This window comes from Epargyreus clarus, unplaced genomic scaffold (assembly GCF_041222505.1).
Source record: "Epargyreus clarus isolate Ecla_fem2 unplaced genomic scaffold, WU_Ecla_fem_2.2 ptg000011l, whole genome shotgun sequence".
NCBI lineage: Eukaryota > Metazoa > Arthropoda > Insecta > Lepidoptera > Hesperiidae > Epargyreus > Epargyreus clarus.
In genome coordinates, this window is record NW_027332219.1 from 2,630,699 (window position 1) to 2,657,421 (window position 26,723).

Below are 26,723 nucleotides of genomic sequence, written 5' to 3' on the forward strand. Positions count from 1 at the left end.
ATACTTTTTCGAGGCATTCCAGCTTAGTCTTCAGGGATAGCGGCGCCTCTGTGGCCAATCTCAGGTAGGAATCTAATCTTATCTGGGGTTGATTACAAATGTCCATGGGCGGCAGTATCCACCAACAGGTGGACTGCAAGCTCGTCTGCTACTCCTACATTATAAAAAATGTAGCTAATTTTAGTTTAGTTCTAAAATAAATTGATCCTCAATATCAATATATTTTTATTTATAGGTCTTCACAGATAAGAAATAAGTTGCCAAACGTTAAACACAGATTAGGTATTTCTGTCACGATACGTAATGATAATTTGTTACAGATTAGATATAGAGCTCGTGTTCAGTTCTTTAATTTTTAAATTACAATAAACAGTGCAATGTACGATAGTAATGTACCTAACTAAAGTTTACTGAAAGAACCTAATTTACTTTAATTAAGGTACCATAATTATGACACTAACTTATTATTTACTTAATTTTTGGGTAGATAAAAGATGTTCGATTACGGAGACACCACTACCGTACTTATTCTTATAATATAACTAGCTGACCCGGCAAACGTTGTGACGCTACAAACGTCTTATTAGTAAGTTCTTTTTTTGAATTCTTGACAAATAAACACATTTTTAGAGAAAATTTACGAATAAATGACTAATACTGCGTAATTTACATGCTAAAATAAATAATTATTTTAAATATTTTAGGGACATTTTAGCAGGAGACGTGGCAAAACTTTTTTACGTAACTATTTCAATTCTCAAAACTGGATACATTTTCTTGTTAGGCGTGAGTAATCTTTACTAATCTATGCTGAAAGTATTCTAAGATTCAAAATACGGAACCCTAGAAAGGTCTTCCTATTCACAGATTTTTTCTCCTGTGCTAAGTCTATCTCTGTGCTCCTAAACGCCCTTATACGCCTGATGACAACCATCAAGTCAGGCCTATGACCTTAGGTGACTCTTAAGAACGTCGCGAATTCGCTTACCAACACTTCTCTCAACCATTTCTTCTAGAAACTACCATTTAACCCATCATTTCTTCAATGTTTACCAACCAGAGAAGCAACAAAGCTGCGTACTACAGTAGCATAAAGCCCGCTGACTCAGCAAATACCATCCAATTATAAAATCGTGAATACAAGCTTAAAAACTAGTTATCTATGTTGCGGCCCTGTGGGGTTATCAGACGTTGTGTGAAATGTCTAATAGACTAAGTTTTAAGAGACAATAAGTGAAAAGTTGACTTATAGAGCCTATGATAGTGGTGTAGAACCGTTTATAAAATTTTCAAAAAAAATGTATTGCCAGTATTGTACACATCAAAATTATAAAGGACAAAAAACAATACGATTGGAATTTGTATATTTCCAAAAAATCTTAGAATTCCGATCAGCAAACAAAACATACTAAGGTTTACTGAACTATCTTGTTTTTGTCTTATTTTTATATAACTAAAGAGCTTGCATTCCACATGATGATAAGTGGCTAAAACCGGCCATGAACATTGACAATTATCAACCACAGATAGATTAGGGTCCTATCTGAGGTCGGCCATAAATGCGTTATTACCTCTAAGAGTTAAATAAGAACGCCTTAGATATTTATATCTCTCTCACCTAACCTTTACCATGAAGCAGCTCTTAACACTGCTTATGTAAGGAAAAATAGTTAAAATAATTCACATGTAAATTTGCACACTGGTTTAGGTATTTGAATCTATAGAATTTCTGACTATTAATTTATTTAACTATTCTAAAGACTAGCTAACAATCTAGACGTTACACGAAATACCTGATTACGATATATAACTATCACATAACAAGCATAAGTCATTGTATTAAAAGTGTGTTTGTTAGTTTGTATGTTACGTCCTTATTGTTAATATTATGTTACACAAGATTTTTTACTTTGTACACAAACTTGATTCATCATAATCTGCTCAGTCATTACCACAGACTAAAAAGACAGACAGGCTTCGTGTAGCATAGGATAATATAAACGTAAACATATATTATTTTATTAATGTAAAAAAGAAATATAAACTAAAAAAATAATAAATTCTACCCTGAAAAGGCGGACGCACTCCCGTGCGTTTAGATAACTTACTATAAACATTTTATTTTTATTTTGATGTAAAAAAAGGCGTATGAAGTATTAAATAAAAAAGATAATTAATAAATTCTATATTAAATTAAATATGTTTATAAAAATAAAAGAACCGACTGCTTAAAAAAATAATAACACCGGTCGCCTCATAAGTAGATAAGCCAGGATCCACACTCTCCTACCGAAATGAAGAACGCTAGAAATAGATATGACGGTGGGGTACCACCAGTCATTTATAGGGGTAGGGTGGGGTACCACCGCAATTATTATATTTAACAACATAAGGATACCTTTATAGCTAGCCTACTTACATTTCTACATCAAAAATACTGTTTAATAATTGTAGACAATCGTTAGAAACTTAACTAGACGAAGCTCTTAGACACTTAACATCACGGGCCGCAAAAAAAAACCTCAGAAAAAATCAAAACGCAACTCCGACCATAAACTAAACTTTTTTTTCAGAAGCCAAACCACTCTAATTACTGTTATTATCCATGGAACGACAGTTTTTGCTTAGGGGCGTCAGAGGGCGGCTACCCCCCGGGGGCTAATGTAAAGGGCGTAGCACTATTTATTGTTATTATGAACACATTTTCAATACAACAGAGTTACGAAACATCTGCCTTTTAGAAGAATTGTCTATGGTTAAAGGGGTGGTTTATTGTCTGTGGATCAAAGTGGGAATATTATATTTTATCTACGTTTGGTGCAATGTATCTGCCTTATTTGTAACGCGTTTTCGTTTCATATTGCGTCTTTTATAGTTAGGTCATAGATAAGTGAAGATTACTCACTCCTAACAAGAAAATGTACCCAGTTTTGAGAATTGAAATAGTTGCGTAAAAAAGTTTTGCCACGTCTCCGTGCTAAAATGTCCCTAAAATATTTCAAATAATTATTTATTTATTACGTAAATTACGTAATTATTACGTAAATTAGTTATTTATTCGTAAATTTTCTCTAAAAATGGTTTTATTTGTCAAGGATTCAAAAAAAGAACTTACTAAAATAAGCCGTTTGTGGCTTCATTCAATTTCAAGGCGGCGAAGTATCTTTAGGTACTAATCTATGAGTTAGGTAGGTAAATAATGAAAAGTATTTTTTAAATGCAGTTAAATAGCCTACCTATTAATTCTAAATTTAAATAAATAACTTTTTTCTTCATAATACCTAAGTGGTAATTATATTTCAAAAACATGTTTTTTAATATTCACACATAATATAATTAAGGGATATTTTAATAAAAAGAGTTATTTTTTGTAAATGATAAATCAAAAGATTACCTTTTGAAGTAAAAGTGATATACAAAATTTAGTTGTCAATTTAGCATTTAGAAAAATAAGTCATAAATTAATAATGAAACTATCTCCAATATATAACTAAACACTTTATATATAATATATTTTTTAGGGTTCAGTAGCCAAATTACTAAGCCTTCGCTGTCTGTACCGAAACCGAAAACCGGAAAGCACATGTACTTCACTTTACAAATGAGTATGACGGTGGTGGCTTGGCCTGGAATCGAACCTAGATCCTTTGCATGTAGCTAATAATAACAGCTCACAGCTACCTACTATCAAACACTAAGCTAAATCGATATAAATACCACGTATACCTTTTTTTTCTCGAGGGGGAAACCTTCAAAAGGTACCCGACGACGTGGGAGCGACGTCGGGTTCCATTTCTTCCCGGGGTCGCTTCTTCCCGGGGTCGCTTGCTGGACGGTTCGAGCTCCCACTCTTGCCGCCCGCAACCTCGGAAGTCCCCTTTTAGTCGCCTCCTACGACAGGCAGGGGATACCGTAGCCCTATTCTGGTCCCGGAACTACAGGGACAAAATATACACATATATAAATATACACGTATACCTAATAAACACTAACTATATTGCCTATTATAAAGTATTAGCATTCATTGATATTTGAAGTTCGATACTTAAATTGAGGTATCTGAAACCAAGGTCGAATATATCTAACGATATATCTAATATTACATGTATAACAATAAATGAAAAGAAGTGTCTGTCCGTGATTTTATAATAGTATTGCATTTTAACTTAATTCTAATTTATTTTTTCTTTTGAAGGTGTTAAAACCCTTTGTGGTTCGATTCCGGCGGCATCATATTACACTTATTTTATTCCCGCCTTACGAGTAACTAATTGATAATAAGTTGTTACGAAATACCTATAGTTATAGTCCGCGCCAAACTGCAAGTCCGCTGTGAAGTTGTTGCGAGCAGGTGTAGTCATACAATTTGCTATGGCGACGCGATTCAAGCAGTGTCAAGCGCTGCTGTGTTCCGGTTTGAAGGGTGTGGTAAGAGAGACATATCTTCTTTTCCGAGGCGTTTCAGCTTAGTCCTCAGGGGTAGCGGCGCATCTGTGACCGACGTCAGGTAGGAATGTTATGTTATCTGGGATTAATAACAGATGTCCATGGGCGGCAGTAGCCACTTAACTGATGGCCTGTATGCTCGTCTGCTACTCCAATGTTATAAAAATCTTATTAATATTAAAAATAAGTATTATTTATGAAGCCAGTCGCCGTTCAAACCATGTTTTAATAAACAGGATACAATTATTTCGTTCCGCTACTGTTCTTAGAAATCGTATTACTATTTGAAGTTCAGATTTAAGCGTGAAATGAGATGAATGATATATTTTATTATGATAAATGGTATAATATATCACTCTACCGGTTTATTTTTGTTTGTTGGTCGTATCGTGCGAATTGGTGCGAATTTGAGTAGGTATTTAGGTATAGTCCGCGTAAAACTGCTAGTCCGTTCTGCATATGGAACTGAATCGTGTAGCCATAGAAAATTTTATGACTACACCTGTTCCGAACAACTTCAGAGCGGACTAGCAATTTGCCGCAGACTACATTTAGGTACCTCATCATCAACCCATTCCTGTCTCACTGCTGGGCACGGGTCTCCTCTCATAAGAAGGATCAGGCCATAGTCCACCGCGCTGGCCAAGTGCGTATTGGTAGACTTCACATACCTTTGAGATTTTTTTTTTTTATAAATCTCTCAGGTATGCAGGTTGCCTCACGATGTTTTCCTTCACCGTTTAGCAAGTGATAATTAATTTCTAATACGCCCATAACTTTGAAAAATCAGAGGTGCGTGCCTGTGATTTGAACCTCGGACCCGTCGATCGAGAGGCCGAGTTTATTTAGGTACCTACCTAGACCTATATTAATACATGCATTATATTTTGATTTCATAATATCTATCGTCATAGATAATTTACTCACAGCTTCGCCCGCTGTTAGAGGATTTTATGTATCCTTCGAGAACGATACTTAGATATCTTCCGGATAAAAGATATCTATCCTATGTTTATGTCTGAAACCCTGATAACGTGTTTACAAAATTTCATGACAACCGGTAGATATTTTTTTATAATATAGGAGTAGCAGGCGAGTGTGCAGTCCACCTGATGGTAAGTGGCTACTGCCGCCCATGGACATCCGTAATCAACACCAGATTGGCTTAGATATCTCTACCTGAGGTCGGCCACAGATGCGCCGCTACCCCTGAGGACTAAACTGGAACGCCTCGGAAATTATGTCTGCCTTACCACACCCTTCAAACCAGAACACAGCAGCGCTTAACACTACTGTTAATAGGCAGGAATAGATGTGGCGATGGTGCCGCCGGAGTCGAACCATAGAGGGTTCTACTGCCTTCGAGTTAAAATGAAAGTATAACAAACAAACGCATTTATATATTAGGATCTATCATTATGCCACCCACGGCAATGTGCATCGAAATAAATAAATTCCTTTATTAACAACAATCATTCACTCTTTTTGTTTGTATCACGTTCGTTCATTCGAATGAATGCGAAATAGAACGATAAATTAACTCATTCATTGTGAGCTGTGATTTTTGAAAAGTCACGTAGAGGAAACGTAGATTGGTTGTGGAATGGAATGTTTTTGGATTGATGTGACGTGGGGTTTTGGTTTTTTATGCTTAAGCAAAAAAGAGAGAGTTAGTTTCTCATAAAGCATTGTTATAGGTACTTACCTATATTCAATTGTTATAGATACGTACAGCATATTTCTTTTTTTTTATAATATAAGAGTAGCAGACGAGCATGCAGTCCACCTGATAGTAAGTGGCTACTGCCGCCCATGGACATCTGTAATCAAGCCCAGATAGGATTACATATTCCTACCTGAGGTCAGCCACAGATGCGCCGCTACCCCTGAGGACTAAGCTGGAACGCCTCGGAAAAGTTTGGTGTCTTATCACATCTTCAAATCGATGCACTGCTGTTATAAGGCAGAAAGAACACTTAGACACCTAAATAAAGCATTGTAACTTAGTCTTAGGTAACAACGCAACCGTGGTCGACCTTAGGTAGGAATCTAATTCTATCTGGGGTTTATTACAGATGTCTGTGACTTACCATCAGGTGGACTGCATACTGCTTTGCTACTTTGTAAAATATTTTGCTTTTATATATACACTAGCAGACCCGGCAAACGTTGTGTTGCCATATGAATAAAATTATGTTAAGGGTAAACCTTATCACTTAGGGGTATGAAAAATAGATAGTAGACGATTCTCAGACCTACTGAATATGCATGTAAAATTTGGTGAAAATCGGTAAAGCCGTTTCGAAGGAGTACTAACATTGTGACACGAGAATTTTATATATAAGATTTTACTTGCTAATTACATTTTTTACAATTTTGTTAGCATTAGCGTAATATTTTTTTAGAATTTTATTAGCATTAGAGTAACATCTTTATATTAGTTATCGCATATTGCATCCAATAAGGAAAATAAGGTTTAAAACTCGACAAATCACCCACAATAACTCTGAAAGCCTTTTTAGTATCTATCGTAAATACTCAGGTACATTTATAATATCTAGATTTCTAGATCTTTCGGATTTCATACAATTCAATAGAAAATTGCCGCATTATTTACAGGATGAACTGAAGTAATAAACCTGTATGTTGGTACTACTGTACGTAGCTTGTAATAATATAGACGTCTCGCTCACTCCTTAGTCGTTTATACATGCTGATCTCTTTTTAATATTGTTTGTTTTTGTATTAGAGTTTTAAAAAATATTGGGGACCAGTAAATAGGTAATCGTATGATCGATGAAGGTCTGTTAACTGGAGATTATAATGATTTAAAATAACTACAAAGTTTGCCATAGAGAATAAGTCTAACAATTTGATTTAAGGATTTATAAAAAAAAAAATTGTTCACAAAATAGGAATTTGCGTTAGTACTTAGTCTATTTTTTTCTGTCGATGATCCTATCTTAGTAGAATCTATCATTTTATATGTGTAATACCTATATATCTACTGAACTGCAAAAATACTATAATTTGTAAAAGAGATGTAGTTTTTCTTAGTAGGTAATTTAATGTTACAATTTTAAATAAATAAGAATATAAAACGTTTGTAAAGAGCCAGGTACGTAATCTTTATTTTAATCAAAATTAAAATCAAACTTCAATCTATTATTAAGATAAAAGAAGCTATCATACGGATATGCGGACATTTCTTTACTTAGGTAAGAACTAAGTTAGAACGCTCGTGTAAGTATACCAACAAAACAAAAACCTACAAACGAGGAGTTCGTAATAAAATTGCCACGACCAATACGAATAAAACATTTCAAAAGACTTCTTGAAGCGGCTACTTAGCGGCAAAATATGCGCCCATACTCGTCACTCACCGTACGCACGTACTTGTTTACTAGGCGGGGTTAAGCCACGCCTCCTTCGCTATCCCTTACCAACACACGCCGTAAACCGTCTCTCTCCCTCGCACTTGAACTATCGATTTTGCTTACAACGCTGGTATGTTTACTCGGACGAATTCCATCGTTGTTTCGTTCGAGCGAGCTCCCAATAAATATATGTCGACTTCATGCGGCCGGTTTATACGTAATTGCACTCAAATTTATGTTGGCAGCATTGAACGTTTCTGCGTAGGTATTTTAGCGCGCCAGTTCATTTGGGGCACAGATTATAAATGACCGGCCATAGACTACGCGTGCTCGGTTTTCGTAGATTAAAAAGATTAATTGGTTTCGTGATTTATATGTATGTTAACAGGCGCTATCTGTTTATTAATTCTTAGCTGGTAATCTCTTAATTAATGTTGATTTTCAATGCGAAAATTCAATTTATCTTAGATACTTACACGTGCCGACGTTTCCGTGGTTCTTCTAATTTTGAAATTATACAAAACTAGTTAAAATGTCAAATAAATATTGTTTAAATGTTTCCACTAATCGAGTGGTTAGTACCACCAGTGGACATCTGTAACTAACTAAAAATAGATCTCATTTAAAATATACCTAGTTTAATCTGAATACGCAATAAAAAAGATTTAATCAAAATATGTATGTAATAATCAAGATTTAATCAAATATCCTTATCACTTATTATGTAATCCAATTCATTGTTAAAGAAATAAATATTTTGGATTGTTTTGATTGAAAATATACCTTGGTAGCGTTTCACTGTTATAAATGGATGCTTTCAAAATTGAAAGCATCCACTTTATACTGCTTCTGTTACCTACCTGCCTCATGCCTTATATCAGTTATAACAGCAGTGCGAAGCGCTGCTGGGTTTAGGGTTAAATAATAATAATTTCATTATTTATTTATAGTTACAAAGACTCATTTACATTTGATACTTAAAAATTTAAATGTAGAAAGCTGCAATGAGAAATATAACTACAGTCTACTCTATGGCTTATCGTAGCGTTTCCCAACCTTTTTCAGTCCACGGACCCTTAGGAAATCAAGCACATTTTTCACGGACTTTAATAAAATGTAGAGCAAAAAAAAAACAATCCCCGTCAAAACATAATTTGAAAGACCGATTTATTTATTTGTTTTTTTTTTTATATTTAGATTAATAATAGTGTTATATATCATTGGATGCATCTTATTTAATTTTTTAAAATACCGTGTGCTTACATCACGTTTTTCTAATAAAACTGGTTTGCTGATTTTTCGTTGAGCGACTGTTTTGCATTTAATGAGCAATTTATGTAAGGCCCGGAGATGACACCGCGGACCCCCTTACATATACTCGCGGACCCCCAGGGGTCCACGGACCACAGGTTGGGAAACGCGGGCTTATCGTCTTCAGGATGTTGGAGCTATCCCGAACACGGTGTGGTAAGGAAGACATACAAACCCGAAGCATTTCAGCTTAGCAAAGGTAGCAACACATCTACCGCCGACTTCAAATAGGACAAATCTTATCCAGGGTTGATTACATACCCACTTATAATCATATAGACTGCACGCTCATACAACTTCCATACAAAAACTCACAAATTTCGAATTGAAATCAATTTGCAACGTTAATTTCGAGCAACAAAGGCCAGCCACGTGGCCATTGTGCCCCACTAGGGGCTAGGGCCCCACGGAATGTGATATTAATTGATGGGATTGTAAGGGAAGCCATTTTGGTTCATACAGTGATTACTTAGATGTATCAGTTTGTGAAATTGAAAACGTATTGAGGTTGAGATTTGATGAATGTATGTGCTTTTGTTTGTGCACGGATATTTATATGTTATCTGTATTTTGCCAGATATAGTCCGCGCCAAACTGCCAGTCCGCTCTGAAGCTGTTACGAGCAGGTGGTCATACAATTTGCTATGGCGACGCGATTCATTTGTATATTCAGAGCGGACTAGCAGTGTTACGCAGACTATACCTATGTAACATTCTATGAAAAACTATAGGTAGACCTTTTTATGGTACACCTAGTTTTTACCATCTGAAATGTTAAGCTGTGTTCCTACTTCGCGCGTTATAAGCCAGATTTAACACAAAGCGTTCAAACTTAGTTCATAAGAGTGGCGACGCGATGACCGATGTCCATGGGCATGCAGGTGGACTATATACTCGTTGGTCTTAGCAGCAGCTACGCTTCAATACTTTAACTTACATACAAAATACAAAAGAACACAGCAGCGTTACTAAATGCCATAAAATCGATATAGAGTATAGACCAAAAAAATTAAGACTATCATGTTGCAATTAATCAGTATTTTATCTTTCAACTAATTTATGTACAAAATCTTCCAAAGAAACTTTAACAGTTTAAAAACAGATGAAACATAAAACTTATTCTTACCTATTCCCTTTTAGATTTTACTTCAGAAATCAACAGGAAAGTTCTTAGTTAAGCCTCCATTTATTGATTTTCTAAGACATTCTAGAATCGTTTCCTTAACCACTTCTATTATCCTAAGTCTGCGCCATTATGGAATTTTGTGCCTCAGTAATCTGGGATCAAAAACAAATATTACACTGTAGTTTGTCGTAAAACCAAAGAGATTAAATATTGCTACTATATTTACTTAAAACTGTAGATACCCAGAGTATCTACTCAGGTAGATACGAAATTTATATCATGTACAGACGGTTACTTATCTTGACTTCATCATATACCACCTAATGATCTGACGATTTTTTGCGTAAAGTTTTTTACAAAATTGCCTATCGACTTGAGTATGTCTCCCTTACCACACCGTTCAAAACGGGACACAGCAGCGCCTAACACTGCTGTTATAAGGCAGAAATGGGTGTGGTGGTGGTGCCACCTCGCCTAATTTTTTAAACTTAAGGTAAAAATACTTGAATTGTCTCTCCAACAGATTTATTGCATCGGTGGTCCACAAAAGACAATTGGTAACTATCGCTCGTAATTAATAATCAAACTATCGATAATTGATGACTTCTACATGCTTAATATTGTCGTATTTTGATCTTAGGTAGACATTGGATAGATTAATTATCAATAATGGGTGTTACTAATCTTTAACTAAAGATAGGTACTACCTAATAAGAGAAGGACCAAATAATGAAATTCTAACTCCAACTGTTTTTCAATAAGTGTTCCGCGGATACCGGTACCTAATTATATCAACAAACTAGAGATCAATTCAACTGCCCGACTAACCCAATGAATCCAACTAACGCATATAATATTCCATTTGCCGCACGCCCCCGGACGCCCCGGCACGCCCCGACCGCATCCACGTGTTTGTACCGCACCATTAGTATTTCCCCCGGGAACTGCAATGTGGTACAAGTCATAAACGACGGGTTAGTAGGTATTCGATATTTCTTAAGCAAAAAATTTGTATAAATTACAAGTAGCTATAAAAAAATATTTTTTGCATTTTTTTTGTGTTAATATATTGGATCTTATTAATAGAGGGTATGTTGAGATATGTAAATGATTTATTTTTTAGCATACATCATTTTACAAATATACGTGTACACAATATCTAGTTAAATAAATAAAAATATTTGTAGAAATAATTTAACGTTGAGAAAACAAAAGAATGATATTTTTAAAAATAATTCGTCGCAATGAAAAACTGGAAAAAAAAACCTTTTTAATATTATTAAGTAATATAGCCGGTCTATTTCAGTCACAATTTTCCAATACTGAAACTCATTACCTACTGCGTAACAAACAAAAACAAATAAATGCATAGATATAAAAAACCATAGACAATACACATAGAGCTTTATTACCTACTCTGTGCGAACGCTCCCGCGCGTACACTGTACCAACTTAACAATATTTTGCGAACATTGCGCAAGTAATGAGTATATCCGGTTACATCCTATGGGAATAGTTTTGCTTTCAACATTTCGTACGCCTGTCCGTTTGTCTTACATAATTGTTTTTATCCTCTGGGACCTGCTAACTGGGGAATTATCCATTAAGGTTGATATTTGATTCCTGTACATATTTAATGTAATGAAAATGGTATTGCTTTTTGTGTTTTTTGGATTAGAACGTCAAAGGCCGATAAGATTACGGATTTACAATACTAATAAAGAATTTAGTAATTAATCCGATGGATTTTATTAATTAGGATCCATTTATTCCCTTTATTAGTATTACAGAAAGTAAACAACTGTTTAATCTGAGAAGATTAAGTTGTAATAAGAACTCGTATCAATAAATATAATTTGTATTTTACGCTGAAATCTCTTTCTAGTACAAGAATCTAAAGCAACTTCATTGAAGTGGATTATACTCAGTTTTGTATAAAAGAAACATAAGGAATAACATAATAACTGTTTTTCCGTTTAGCTTACATATTACGTGACAATCACATTATTAGTAGAATACAGATCATTGTCATCATCATCATCAACCCATTACTGTCCCACTGCAGGGCACGGGTCTCCTCTCATAATGAGATGGATTAGGCCATAGTCCACCGCGCTGTCCAAGTGTGTATTGGTAGACTTCACATGCCTAAGAAAACTTCTTTTTTTAAGATTTCTCAGGTGTGCAGGTTTCCTCACGATGTTTCCCTTCGACTTTTGTGATAATTAATTTATAATACGCGCGTAACTGAATTAGAGGTGCGTGCCTGGGATTTGAGCCTCGGACCCGTCGAGCAAGAGGCAGAGTTTCTTAACTACTAGGCTATCAGTTCTTTTCATAGATCATTGTACAGTAGTGTTATTTTATCATAGAATAATATTAGTATTACTGTTCTTACATAAACGTAGGTAGACTCAAGTTTCACATGTGTTCTTATGACAAACATATTAAAACTTCCCAAACTACCTCTCGTACAATATAATTTCATAACTTACCAACTCTATTCAACTTTACGGTACACACTATTTGTATTTCTAAGACCAATTGTGTATAATATTTCAATTTCGGATAGAGATATTCAGTTATTGAAAAACTTTTCATAGACATGGCTATAGACGATAGAGTGTTTAGCAACTGTCATGGCGGACAATAGATGACACGGGTTTGTCCAAATGTATGTCCAATATCAATTATTATTTTTTGCGCTTCCGAAACTTTGCGTTTGCCGCTACCGTTTCTGTTTTTCTACAGTTAGATGTTAAATGTTATTATGCGTATCAAATTAAGGTTTCTTGTTATAAATTTGAGTTGCTGGCTTTTTGATTTATGTTCAACAGGACCGTTTTCTTCTTGATTGAGTTTTTCATTCTTGATTTAAATTTGAATAATAAAAACCTTTGCATGTTTATTTATAGTCTAAATTAAAAACGTTATATATTTTTTTAATTCCGCTTGTAATTTTTGACTAATATGTGACATTTACCTATTTAGTTTAAAAATTACCTTCCAAGTTTGTTTATAGTCTAAATTAAAAACGTTATTATATTTTTAATTCCTCTTGTAATTTTTGACTGATGTCTGATATTCATTTAGTTTACTGTCTGTGCCCTAACCCCAGTATTTTTGCCTAACAATTTTTTTTAGCAAAAAAAGCATGATAGATAAATAAGTCCAACTACATACCGCAAAACTGTGTTTTTCATCTGTTTAAAAACTGAAAACATTAAATATTCAAATTACTTTGAATATTTTGAAGTTGGCCCATTCTTCGTAACCCTAAAATAATTAAAATTAGACAGCAATACCCATTACTAACAAATATGAAATCTTCAATTACTTCAATCATATAGAGATACTCGCATCTACCCTACCCTAAACCATATTCCCTTGAGACTATTGAACAAAAAGTGCCGACAGCTCTTTGTGGTAACGACAAATGGTTACTCGGAATTTTTTGAAAAAAACCCCATTGTGACAGTAATAGTGTGTTTCGAAGCGCGAAATTTGTCACAAAGCGACCTCACTGGGCAATTATCACGCCCCGAGTTATATATTGTCACAACATATGGGTTGTAGACGGAATATGTGGATTTATGTGAAACTAATTTTGGTTAGATTATCTGCGTGTTAGTGGTTTTGCAATGACTGACTTATGAAACTTATGACAGACTTACTAAAGAAGTTGTTATATGACATAAAGTAAATTACAAATGACGACAATTGTTTAACATAACTATATTTTGATTTTCAACCAGCACACAAAATGCATTACATAATGATAAAAAATGTTCTGGGTGTCATTTTGATCCGTTTTTGCGCATTGCTTTAGACTTCATTAAGTCTCAATAAATAAAATATTAATGAAGTCATTAATAAAAATAGAGTACGATAGTATGAATATGTTTTTAGATACTTCAAGGCAGTTATGACTATGCTCATCATTGTAATAAATACCTACGCCGGAGACAAAAAAAACATTAGTAACCATAGACTTTTGCTACCATAGATATTTGCTAAATCATAATCGACGTTGTAACATTCTATTGCAATCCCTCCCGCGCTTTCGCAGATTTGTCACTGCCAGCGCTACCAACTGCGCAAACACGAATAATTACACCGAAGGGCGCGAAATGTTTGTTTTTCTGCCATCCACACAATATGGCCGGTGTTTGCGTTGCGATATTATTTATGGCGTTTCATTGCGTTGACAAATAGATTCCCGGGGATATTGACACCGGTTTTTTGGGGTACGTTGATATATCGTTTAGTATTGTCGTTGAAATCACGTGATAATCAGTGTTTGGAAAGGGCCGAAGACGTAAGCATGCATTGGAACTCAGAAGTTTCTTAAATTGAATTTGGAATGGCTCATTTTTTTTTTGTTCGAATCATTTTTTTTTCATTTAAAATTATAGCTACTGTAAAAAATAGATCACATTGAATGAGTTACAAATAAATATAATTCATTTCAGAGGTTTTAAAGATGAATGTAAGATGTACCTAATCTGCTTAGTTAATTTAGATTTATCTTTGTTAAAAACAGTTATAAGTTATATTCAACTGTTAAATTCATACATAAAATTGTCTATGAAAAATGTACAAAAAACTAGTCCGTTCATTTTGTGCCTTAGAGATTCTTTATGTAGGTACTGTACTGTTACTTTCTTTACCACCGTTCCACACCGTCACATGTTCTATCCTGTAGAATACCATAAATGAAATGTAGAATTGTTACTTACTCCTAATCAAAAAACTCGAACAAATTAAAAAAAACTCACTGACGCGCGAAAACTTCAAACACTTAGCGGCTTGTCTATGGTCGTAACTGCAGCGTCGCCATTTTTTCCACCATTCGTTATACAATTGAACACCTTTCAAGATTCTTGGCGGTAAAGTGTAAACGCAAAAATTCTTCAAGCAGAAATCCTTTTTACTATATATGAATAGTGCGAATAATGTGTTCGTAATGACAAAATATTAGAGTTGGTTTTCGAGTGATGGGTGTTGAAAAAAATAGATCTTATCTCTGGTTTTGGGATAATCTTTTGTTGACAGATCCGATGTGACCAACACTAGCTGTTTCGACTTCTGAGAAGTATGACTGTTTTGTAGTTGACGAAAGTAAAATGTTATTGAAATTATCGATATTGATCTGGAAGTACATAATATTAATACCTAGGAACATAGATTAGTAAAGATTACTCACTCCTAACAAGAAAATGTACCCAGTTTTGGGAATTGAAATAGTTGCGTAAAAAAGTTTTGCCACGTCTCCGTGCTAAAATGTCCCTAAAATATTTGAAATAATTATTTATTTATTATTTCAATTACGCAGTATTAGTTATATATTCGTAAATTTTCTCTAAAAATGTTTTTATTTGTCAAGAATTCAAAAAAAGAACTTACTAATAAGCCGTTTGTGGCTTCATTCAATTTCAAGGCGGCGAAGTATCTTTACTAATCTATGGCTAGGAAATATCAAGACAAAAAATATTATTTTTTGTATCAGTCGTATTTATTTAAAACATGTAGGTACCTATAATTTTAGGTATAGTCTAAGTAAAACTGCTAGTCCGCTCGGAATATAGAAATAAATTGCGTCGCCTTAGCAAATTGTATGACTACACCAGCTCGCAACAACTTCAGAGCGGACTAGCTTGGCGAGCACTATATCTACATAAAACTAATACATATCAAGATATACGTTATTAAGTATTATTTGTACTTACATCTTATATTATTGTATTTCTAAATATAAAAATATATTCAGAAAATAAATTTGTTAAACTAATTAGGTTCGTGTTTACTTACCTAAATAATAAAATAAGTATGTAAATAAAACACAATATCTTCGAAATTCAATTCAAACAAAACTTTGCAAAAAATCATTATTAATAAGTATCAATTAAATGATTTATAACTTGAAAGAAGTAAATAAGTTACATGATAAACATTTTTACTTCAATGTTTTTTAATAATTTACATGGCAACGGGCAAATGTCTCAACCTTACGAAATAAAAACACAAAACGTTCAATTTAATTCTGCAACCAACTTCGTATCATGGGTTATTTTTTGCGTATCACATGTCATCACTACGATACGCCTCGTCAACATTACAAAAGCCTACAGCCTCTTCGGCAAAGGTGCCTCAGGTAACAGCAAAAAAAGAAACGTGACAGAATGTCTGTAAACACGTACCTACTCGTACGTCTTAAAAAAACCTTTACAATTTCGCAATACGAAAGGTCGTGACGAATTTAACATTTGGGCGTTCCGAATGCTTAACTTCAGTGTTGCAATAATGCAGAAAATTACCCATTCTACCGGCTAATTGCAATTTTATTATTGACGCAAAAAATGATCGTTATTCAATTGAGTTGAATAGAATAATTCATGTAACATTTACTGTGTAAAGTTATTGAATACGATGCTTGTTAGCTTAATAAAACGATACGGCAATTTATTTGCTAGTTGCACACGTAAATTGAAGTCTGTCTGTCATATTCAATATTTTTTAAATTGACAGGTGTCAGGGAAATATTAAAATGTTAATGTTATATACATATGCATTGTTTTTGTCATAAGTGATCTATGTGAAGGTTGAGAGCCTTTATAAGACAATGGCATTTATTTGCATAGTAAAAAATCATAAAACTGGATTCCATATTATTGAACTGCAAAATTTTTTGACTTGAAGTAATTTGATATTTAAAAATTAAGAATTTTTTACTTACTATTTTTCTTTTAAGTATGCATATTACATGTACTTAGAAATGTAAAGTCTACCAATCGACATAGCCAACTTGATTAACCTTTCTTTCTGGAAAGAGATCCGTACCCCGCAACGAGACAATAATAACGCGAATATTTAACGTTATTTCTCTTGTTCCAGAATAACCTCAAAAATGACGACGCACGCGCATATCTGTGTTCAAAATTAAGAAGAAAACCCACCAACCATGTCCATACATACACGGAAGAGGTTGTCGCGGTGACTACTTTGCGAAGCTGACAAGAGATGGCGTTGTTGACCAATTCCTCGGCCAGTGGGCCCACGGCAACCGGCCCGGCTGCACCACAGGCCCACCACTCGACCACACCTTTACATCACTACTTTCATTACCTAAAGCAACCGTCGCCGTTAGCACAGAACCCGTATGCTCATCACTCGAGTGCACACCACATGGGTATGGGGCCTGGACCCCTAGGGGGCTTGGGGCCGTTCGGATTGACGCACCACGGGCTGGAGGCGGTTGGGTTCCCGCAAGGTAAGTCCTTGGTCCACTACTTTTCCTACTTGTTACTTTTAATTATATCAAGAAAGTCATTTCATAATCTAAATACTTTAATGCGTAATTAAAGTATAGGAAAACAGTAATAGGTCTACTACCTAACCGTCATAATGAAAAAGTTCGCTTTAAAATTTTCAGAAAACACACCAAATTGAAATATTTTCGAATATTGTGTTGCAAAAATTATTTTTTACATAAAATTATAAATATGTATAATATACAGATGTTCCCTAACCTAATTAACAGTAAGGTTAGGTAACTTAACTCTTAACTTCGATAAATGTTAATTATCTAATTCAAAATATCGAAGAAAACTTAATTCTTGAATTACCTATTTCCTAAATTTATCGTCTATCAAAACTAAAAAGATGAAGCAACATTAATTTTGAAAGAAAACACGAAACAAATATTTACAAAATCTATTACGAAAACAATTTATGCCTATATTTTCGTTAACACAATTTCACAAAACACAAAATGTTTCCATCAAGTTTCAACTGAAATGAGTTTCGGCCGAGTTGTCTAATCTATTTCAAGTTGCTTCGAGTAATGGAATTTTAATGGAATTTATAACGTTTTCCTGTCCGTCAAATGATTTTTTTAATGGAGCCCTGAATAAAATGTTTCGTATTTCGAAACGGAGGGACGGATGGTAAAGCCCTTATTTTTCGTTTGTAGGTTTTGTTGGGTAGTTTTTTAAGGAAAGATTTGAAGTTTTTTGAAGGTAAAAGTGGCAATCGCATATTCTGGTAACTGGTCTATTTTTGAACATCTATAATGAATTCCAGTATGGTTGTAGTATCTATTACTTGAGATCGGCTTTACGTGCATTACATAACCTTACGGTATAAGCAAAAAGCAGTGATAGTCTAGTGGTTAAGAAACTCGGCCTATTGATCGAGGGATCCAAGGTTCAAATCCCAGGCACGCACTTCTGATTTTTCTAAGTTATGTGCGTATTATAAATAAATTATCACTTGCTTAAACTGTGAAGAAAAACATCGTGAGGAAACATGCACACCTGAGGGATTTATAAAAAAGATCTCAAAGCTATTTGAAGTCTACTAATACGCACTTGTCCAGTGCGGTAATTAAAAAGCTATTAAAAACATTTCTTTTAATAATATTTCAAAGTACTGTTTGCCATCTTTCATTGGCAAAACACCAACCAAAAAAACCAACACATTAAAAAGCTTATTATAGAGCAAAAAATGTGAAAACATCTCATGAATCGGCTCACGAAATATTCTAGGGCTTCTACTAATAATACGTCTTCAAAGTGTTGTTTGCCATTTTCAAATGACATTGGTTTTTTGCATAAAATTGCAAATAAAAAATATCACTAAACCAGAACAAAGTAGCGCTTAACACTACAGTTACAAGACACAAAAATGCATAGATTATCTTCAATCTCAACTATTGCTAGTACTTGTAATACTAGTACTAGAGTATCGTTTGCCATTCTCCATTGTTTAGTGCACAAAATGGCAAAACACTCACCGTCAAACTCGAACTCTACTAATTAAACTAACAAGAGACTTCCGCTCCCCGAGGGTGGGGGTGGAGGGTGCTAAGCGGCTTACGAGGGGCTGTTTTGATTATTTCCAAGGATGTCTTCTTGCTACGTAAATTATGCAACGCTTTCGTAAGGTTTTGGTTTGTAGGTTCTGATATTTTTAAAATGTGTTGTGAGGTGCTCGCGTTAATAAAGATTATTGTAATATATCAATCTAATCTATCTTTGAAATCTATCAATCTTTAAAATATTGTCGGGATTGCATCTGTTTTTCTGAGTAAGAGTAACTTACGTTTACTTTTTATCCGCGCGCGGATGCAGAATAGTATATTTCAAAAGTCATGAGACCGCAGTTTTGTGCGGTTTATGACCGCCGCGTTCGCGGGGCGTCCGCAATACGGCGGAACATGATCGCAGGCCGGACGGAAAAGTATTGAAATAAGTAGCCCAGTGTTACAATAGAATAGTTTGAAGGTGGTAGAACCCTTTGTGGTTCGACTCCGGCGGCACCACCGCCACACCTATTTCTACCTAATAACAGCAGTGTTAGGCGCTGCTGTGTTCCGGTTTGAAGGGTGTGGTAAGGGAGACAGACTTTTCCGAGGCGTTCCAGCTTAGTCCTCAGGGGTAGCGGCGCATCTGTGGCCGACCTTAGGTAGGAATATCTAATCCTATCTGGGGTTGATTACAGATGTCCATGGGCGGCTATAGTCACTTACCATCAGGTGGACTGCATACTCGTCTGCTACTCCCATATTATAAAAACAAAACGGTACGCTGCTGAAATAAATCGCAATGTGAAAATTGTAACTACATTTTTATATTATTATTATTATTATTATTATATTGCGGCTTATTCGTGGCGGTGGTGGAACAGAAATACAATATCTCAACGTAAAAGGCAAAGCATAGACTAGTATAGATTATATATATCATAGTATAGTCCGCGCCAAACTGCTAGTCCGCTCTATCCTCCGTAACATACTATAATGTGGATAACTTCAAGCAAGATGGTTTGTAAATCACATTGCCCAGCTTGAAGGACTTTATTTTCCATCTTTAATTTGGGAAGTCGGTTAAAAAACCTCATAATCAAACGAGGTAAAGAGTGTAAAAAAAATGAATTGTTGCGGAGTTGCTACTTTAAAGATAAACTAACCTCCAAATCAGAACACAGCAGCGCTCAACACTGCTGTTATAAGGCAGAAATAGGAGTGGCGGTGGTGCCACCGGAGTCGAAAAGTATATTCTAACAGCCGATATTTTCGCAGTAATATGACGTCATCAAACAAAACGGAGATTAAGCCAGAATAAACAATTGAAAGGGACAGTGAATTTTAAAAGGGAATCTTTGGAGGGATTACGTCTTATGCTTCCGGGAACTGCGACTTACATTCGTTTTTATTATCTGTGTCTGTTCACAGATAAAATATTTTTAGTAGGTACTATAATATGTTATATTTTTATCATGTTATCATTATACATATGTTATTGATATGTACCTGATGGATAAAAAATATAGGTAACAGAGGATTTTGTCTTATGATAATATAGAAGTAATAAGTGAGTAAGTAGTCCACTAAATGGAAAGTGGTTACTGCCGCCCGTGGACATCTGTAATCGACCTCAGATAAGATTAACAATCTACCTGGGCCCTGCCACAGATGTATGGCTACCCCAGATGGACTTAGAGCACCTCAGATATTTACCTATGCCTCCCTTAAACACCCTTAAAATCGGAACACAGCAGCGCTCAACCCTGCTGTTAAGAGGTAGAAATAGGTGTGGTGGTATTTCCAGAGTTCAGAGTCGGAATCACGCAGGGTTTAACTACCTTCAACAGTGACTTGCAAAGTTTGACTCATTAAAATTCATACATATTATTATGTCCTTCACTGTAACATATTATTTTTTAAATTAAATATTAAACTTAAATTTAATTTAATTTAATAGGTGTACCTAAAAATCCGGATTAAAAATAAAAACCAAACCTGATGTAATTTTACACAATTTATGAAGTAAATATTATTGATTTAAAAGGAACGCGTTGAACTCTTTTGTACGTACTTATCGATCACAAATCAATAGATATAAAAATAAAATAAAATTCTGTAAGTATTATAAAAATCGTGGATTTTTTTCTTCGAATTTACAATAATTGCTGTTTCTAATTTTCTAATTAATTAACTTAATGTTATAAGCAGTTGTTAATTTGATTTTCATAGCAAAATGTTTATTGAGAAAAAAATAATAAGGTTTACCGGGGATTCAAACTCCGGAATAGACGTTAGACCCGTACTAGTAGATATTGACAAAAATTCTAGAAATTAAAAAACAGGTCTTCTAAGGCAGGTACGTACTTAAAAAATACTTTTATTTAGAGAAATGCAAGTACAAAAAGTTCGCGTATTTTTTAATCCCGAAAAGGGTTGTTCCAAAAACTCAACCATATTTTTACGAAGAACGTCCAGGTAGAATGGCTTGTTCAGAATATATCTTTTTATTTTTGACACTGGCAATAAGGCGTGATGGTATTTTATGCCTGTATTAAAATCGCGAATTTATTTTGATTTTTAATTTTCTTTTCAGTTTTAATCATATACTTTTCCATCTAAAGTAAGCCTGTATGATTTTTTGTATACATAGATTATCTTTTCGTGAAAGTGCGATCAAAATAGCATTCGCCGTTCTTTTAATTTCTAGTAATTAAGACTGGCCACCTACCACACATCTACAACACCACAGATTACACATGTTTTTATTTAAAATACTTCAGAGAAAAAGTAGAAAATAAAACATCATTTTTTTTTTAATAGAGTAGAAAAACATAATCATAGTTCATCATAGAAGTTCCTTAGAATGTATTTATGAAGGTTAAGAAAAGATTTTTGAAAAATCATGTTTTTAATTCAAAAAACTAGAAGTAGGAAATCATTGTAATTTTATTAGTTCTTATAAATATTTTTTTTGACGGAAAATAGAGTAGGTATTCCTGACTAGTTAAAAAACCAACATATCCATAAATATATCCGTACATCAATAAAAATCTTGTAAATCTGTAAACAAAATTACGACGACCTATTAGATGTAAACCCGAATACACATTTAATACGGCAGAATAAAATTAATCCTCTGCCAAGTTCCTTTAATCCTACACCCCTCTCTTTCACTCCCATTCAGTGCCACATCGCGCCATCTCACCCCCACGATGTCGCTCGGCGTAACGATGGCAGCTGGGCGTTCTTTTTTCGAAATTTATTTTTTTCATTGTGTATTTCCTTTTTATTGGCGTCCCTTAGAATTTTATCGGCCAGTTTTTTATCTGTCGGTTTAATTAATTGATTTTTCGTTTTCCCACATCGGAGGCTACCGGAAGTAGGTTAGAGGGAAATGTTTAAACGTCCTAAATGGTTTTTGGATTAGGTAAATAAATGGAATATCAAGTATTTTTACTTATTTCTCCTAAAGAACTAGTTTAAAGGTAGTAGAAACCCTTGTAGTTTGACTCTGGTGGCACCGCCGCCACAACTACTTTCTTCTGTGTATACAGTGATTTGGAGGGTTCAGTAAGGAAGAGACATTCCAAATTAGTTCTCAGGAGTAGCAAGGCATCTATGGCCGACTTCAAGTAGAACAAATCCTATCAGGTCGATTACAGGTATCCGTGAACGACCAAATAGTAGTAACATCAAAAAACAATCGAGTAATACGTAATCTATGGTTAATTGCTCTGTTTTAACTATGGCTTTTTAAAAAAATCCTTTTTCCGATTTGTACTTCAATTGAGCCAAATTACATGTTCTAATAAGGCTTATAGTTTTGTTAATATACTTAAGTAGGTATATTAACAAAACTATAATCTAATTACATTCGTCTATGTTACTTATCGTAACAGTGTAACATTGCGTCGGTCAGTATCCTCATGACGAAGTATCGAATCGATATCGAGTTACGGAATCGATAATTCGGTCATTGTGTCACGGTTTCCTGGGAAGCCACAAAACGATAGATGGCCGGATAATTTGTATCAGAAAAATATATTACAAAACTGTTTTTATGTTTTAATCGTTATCGTAAACCTATTACTGTCCCACTGTTTGCAGATAGCCACGGATCTCCTCTTATTGAGGAGTTTAGGCCCTAACGTCACGCTCGTCAAATGCAAATTTGTAGACTTCACACCTTTGAGAACATTTTTAAGATCTCTCTGATGTTTTCTTAGTGTTATAGCAAGTATTTAAAAAAAAAAAAAAAATATTATCGATAGAACCTAAATGTTCACTAACACCCATGGTAACCACTACCTGAAGTTGATCACAGATGCGTTGCCACATCTGTACCCTTACCATGAGTTTTTACGTTTTGACAAATATGTTTGTTTTGGTAATTGTTTACGTATTTGCCCATATAATTTCCAATCAGCGCCCCTAGCGGATTGTGTCAGAACTTGGAAATAGTATGGGCCAATACGTAAACAAATACCAAAACAGTCATATTTGTCAAAACGTAAAAACTCGTGGTAAGGGTACAGAGGACTATGACAGTCGCCTTATACCTATATAAGTCAGCTGGCATCCACACACGTCCACCGTATTCCGAAACGCACAATTACTTTACGCTAGAAATAGGTTATGGTACCTCCCCCGGTCGAACCATAATCATAAAACTCTACCACCTTTCAAACTAAATATAAAAATAATATGCTTCTTAATTACATTCTCTTTATACTTTTAATCCTAATAATCTATATTTACTCATCTATGAAAGTGGTAGAACCCTCTGTACTTCGACTCCGGCGGCACCGCTACACCTATTTCTACCTAATAACAGCAGTGTTAGGCGCTGCTGTGTTCCGGTTTGAAGGGTGTGGAAAGGGAGACATACTTTTCGAGGCATTCCAGCTTAGTCCTCAGGGTTAGCTCATTTGTTGGCGACATCTAATCCTCTCGATATCTAATCCTATCAGACGTTGATTAAAGATGTCAATGGGCGGCAGTTACCACTTACCATCAGTTGGTCTGCGTGCTCGTCTGCTACTCCTATATTATAAAAAAAAAAAATCTGGTAAAACAATACTGACTCTACCACCTTTCAAACCAATATAAAAACAGATTTTAATTATACTCTACCCCAAATCCAAATGCTCTTTACTTATCATAATACTCTATATTTCTACTCGAGAGTCGAACCCGGACCATACCACTAAGCTACACGTTCCACCCTTCGGTCACGCAGAGAAGTACTTCAGTTACGGTCGGTATACGGATTCGATAATCGATACATTACCGCAATGCGCGGACTATTTTAGAACGCCACGTGAGCCCACTGAAGTCATGTGGCCGGTAAAAGTTCTATACTTTTTTAATACGCTTTTATTAAAACTTTTATTAGCTTGGGTTGTATGTATGTATGTAACTATGTAACGGAATCTTTGAACCCGATTTCTATCCACTATGAACGTTCAGTTTAATTCAAAATTTAGAACAAATATAAAAAAAACCGATGACAATACACGATTTTAATAATTTTGTACCATTGTCCTTATCAACATCCTCAGGATTAACGATTTTCGAGGCGAGATTATTCGAGCGCCTTAGAGAAAGTTTATCGCAAGTTACTAGCTTGCAACAATTATTAGCTTGCAACTTTTTAGTTTCAATAACTGTTATAGCGTGTTTTTTTAGTTTTTCAAACTATACTTATTAACTTGGGTTGTATCTTTGTATGTAACGGAATATTTGAGCTCAATTTTCACCGATTTCCACAATTCTGAACTATTTGAAACTTTGCACACGTATTAACGATCGACAATGCAATAATTTGGTAACAGTTTCCCATTATCCTTATTAGAATAATTAATTCTCTAATTTATGACTTTGTCACAGACTAAAAAATAAATAATAAGAAAAATAATAGTTAAAAAAACTAAAGAAAATAAAAACACGCTTTATTATTTTCTAGTCTTTAGTTCGATTAGTATTTTTAGATTTTTTAAACCATTATTTAATTATTTATAAGTAGCCGACCCGTGCCCACTTCGATGAGCGTTAATTATATTTTTGTTGTTTTAATTATTATATTGTTGTCGCAACTATGTTGTGAGAACCATAGATTAGTAAAGATTACTCACTCCTAACAAGAAAATGTAACCAGTTTTGACAGTTGAAATTGTCACTGTCATCTATTTTCGTGTTTGAAAAATATTATAAAAATTTAGTTTTTAGATCATTTACGAATGAAACGATATTTCTCCGCACTTTTTCTTCGATTTCGTGTCTTAATTGCGCATATCGGCATTGTTCCGCGTAAATTACACCATGACAGCCATTAAATGGCTGGCACAAATGTCAACGGTTTAAGCCAGTTAATGGCTTCCTTCAATTACAAGGCGGTGAGATCTATACTTATCTATGGTGAGAACTAATAGAGAACAACATTTTTGATTTTATGTTCGTCTATACCCATCCGTTTAGTTAGTGCACGCCGGTAAAGCATCACATCTTTCCTAATTTCCGCTGACTTGATATACATATGCCATTATTTTTCTCTGAACGTTTTGTTAAATCATAAAATATAGCCTATAGCACTCCTGAATAGTGTAGCTTTCTGATTGTGAAAGAATATTCATTATCGGTTCAGTATTTCCGAAGATTAAGCCCTTACAAACAAACAATCAAAGTTACAAACTTTACCTCTTTATAATCTTACTTGTGTATAAAATTCTCGTGACACAATGTTACTTACCTACCGTACACCTCCGAAACGACTTTACCGATTTTCACCAATTTTTATATGCATATTCAGTAGGTCTGAGAATCGGCTACAATCTACTATTCATACCCCTAAGTGATAAGGGTTGTTCACCCTTAACATTTTTTTTATTTATATGGCAACGTTTGGCGCGTCAGCTAGTAATACATAATAATAACAAAACATGTCACATACCTATATACCAGTATAATCCCAGTATGATTATTTTATTTATATTAAAATTGGCCAAGTACAAGTCGAACTCGCACACAGAGGGTTCCGTATCACCAAAATTATCATATTTTTTTCATTTTTAGTATTTGTTATCATTGCAACCATAGAAGTAAATGTATTGTGAAAATATGAACAATCTACCTATTACCTACCATTCATTAGATAAAACCCAAAACGTCGTTAAATACCGAATTTTTGTTTTGTGACTCCCATTTTTATTCAACTTTTTTTGTTTTTAGTATTCACTGTTATAGCGGCCACTGTTATACATCCATCCATCAGCCTTTTGAGGTCCTCCGCTGGACATAGGCCTCCCCAAATTACCACTCTAACCGGTCCCATGCCCTTTGAATCCAGCGGTTTCCTGCCGTCTTCTTCAGTATCCTTACCAGGAGTTTTTACGTTTTAACAAATATGACTGTTTTGGTATTTGTTTACGTATTTGCCCATACAATTTCCAATCAGCGCCCCTAGCGGATTGTGTCAGAACTTGGAAATAGTATGGGCCAATACGTAAACAAATACCAAAACAGTCATATTTGTCAAAACGTAAAAGCTCATGGTAAGGGTACAGTCTACCTGGTTGGGGGGCGGCCTGAACTCCTTTTGCCTACACGTGGTCGCCACTCAAGGACCTTTCTTCCCCCATCAGTTATCCTCGTTATACAT

General features: G+C 34.7%; 1 protein-coding gene across 1 annotated transcript in view; it reads left to right on the forward strand.

The window, feature by feature from the left end:
• Positions 1-26,723, forward strand: part of oc (homeobox protein OTX2) — a 69,575-nt gene that overhangs the window by 11,999 nt on the left and 30,853 nt on the right. The window contains exon 2 of the mRNA XM_073077743.1: positions 17,155-17,530. Within this exon, the coding sequence (XP_072933844.1) occupies positions 17,281-17,530 (250 nt within the window). The 5' untranslated portion in view covers positions 17,155-17,280. The remainder of the gene's footprint in view (positions 1-17,154; positions 17,531-26,723) is intronic.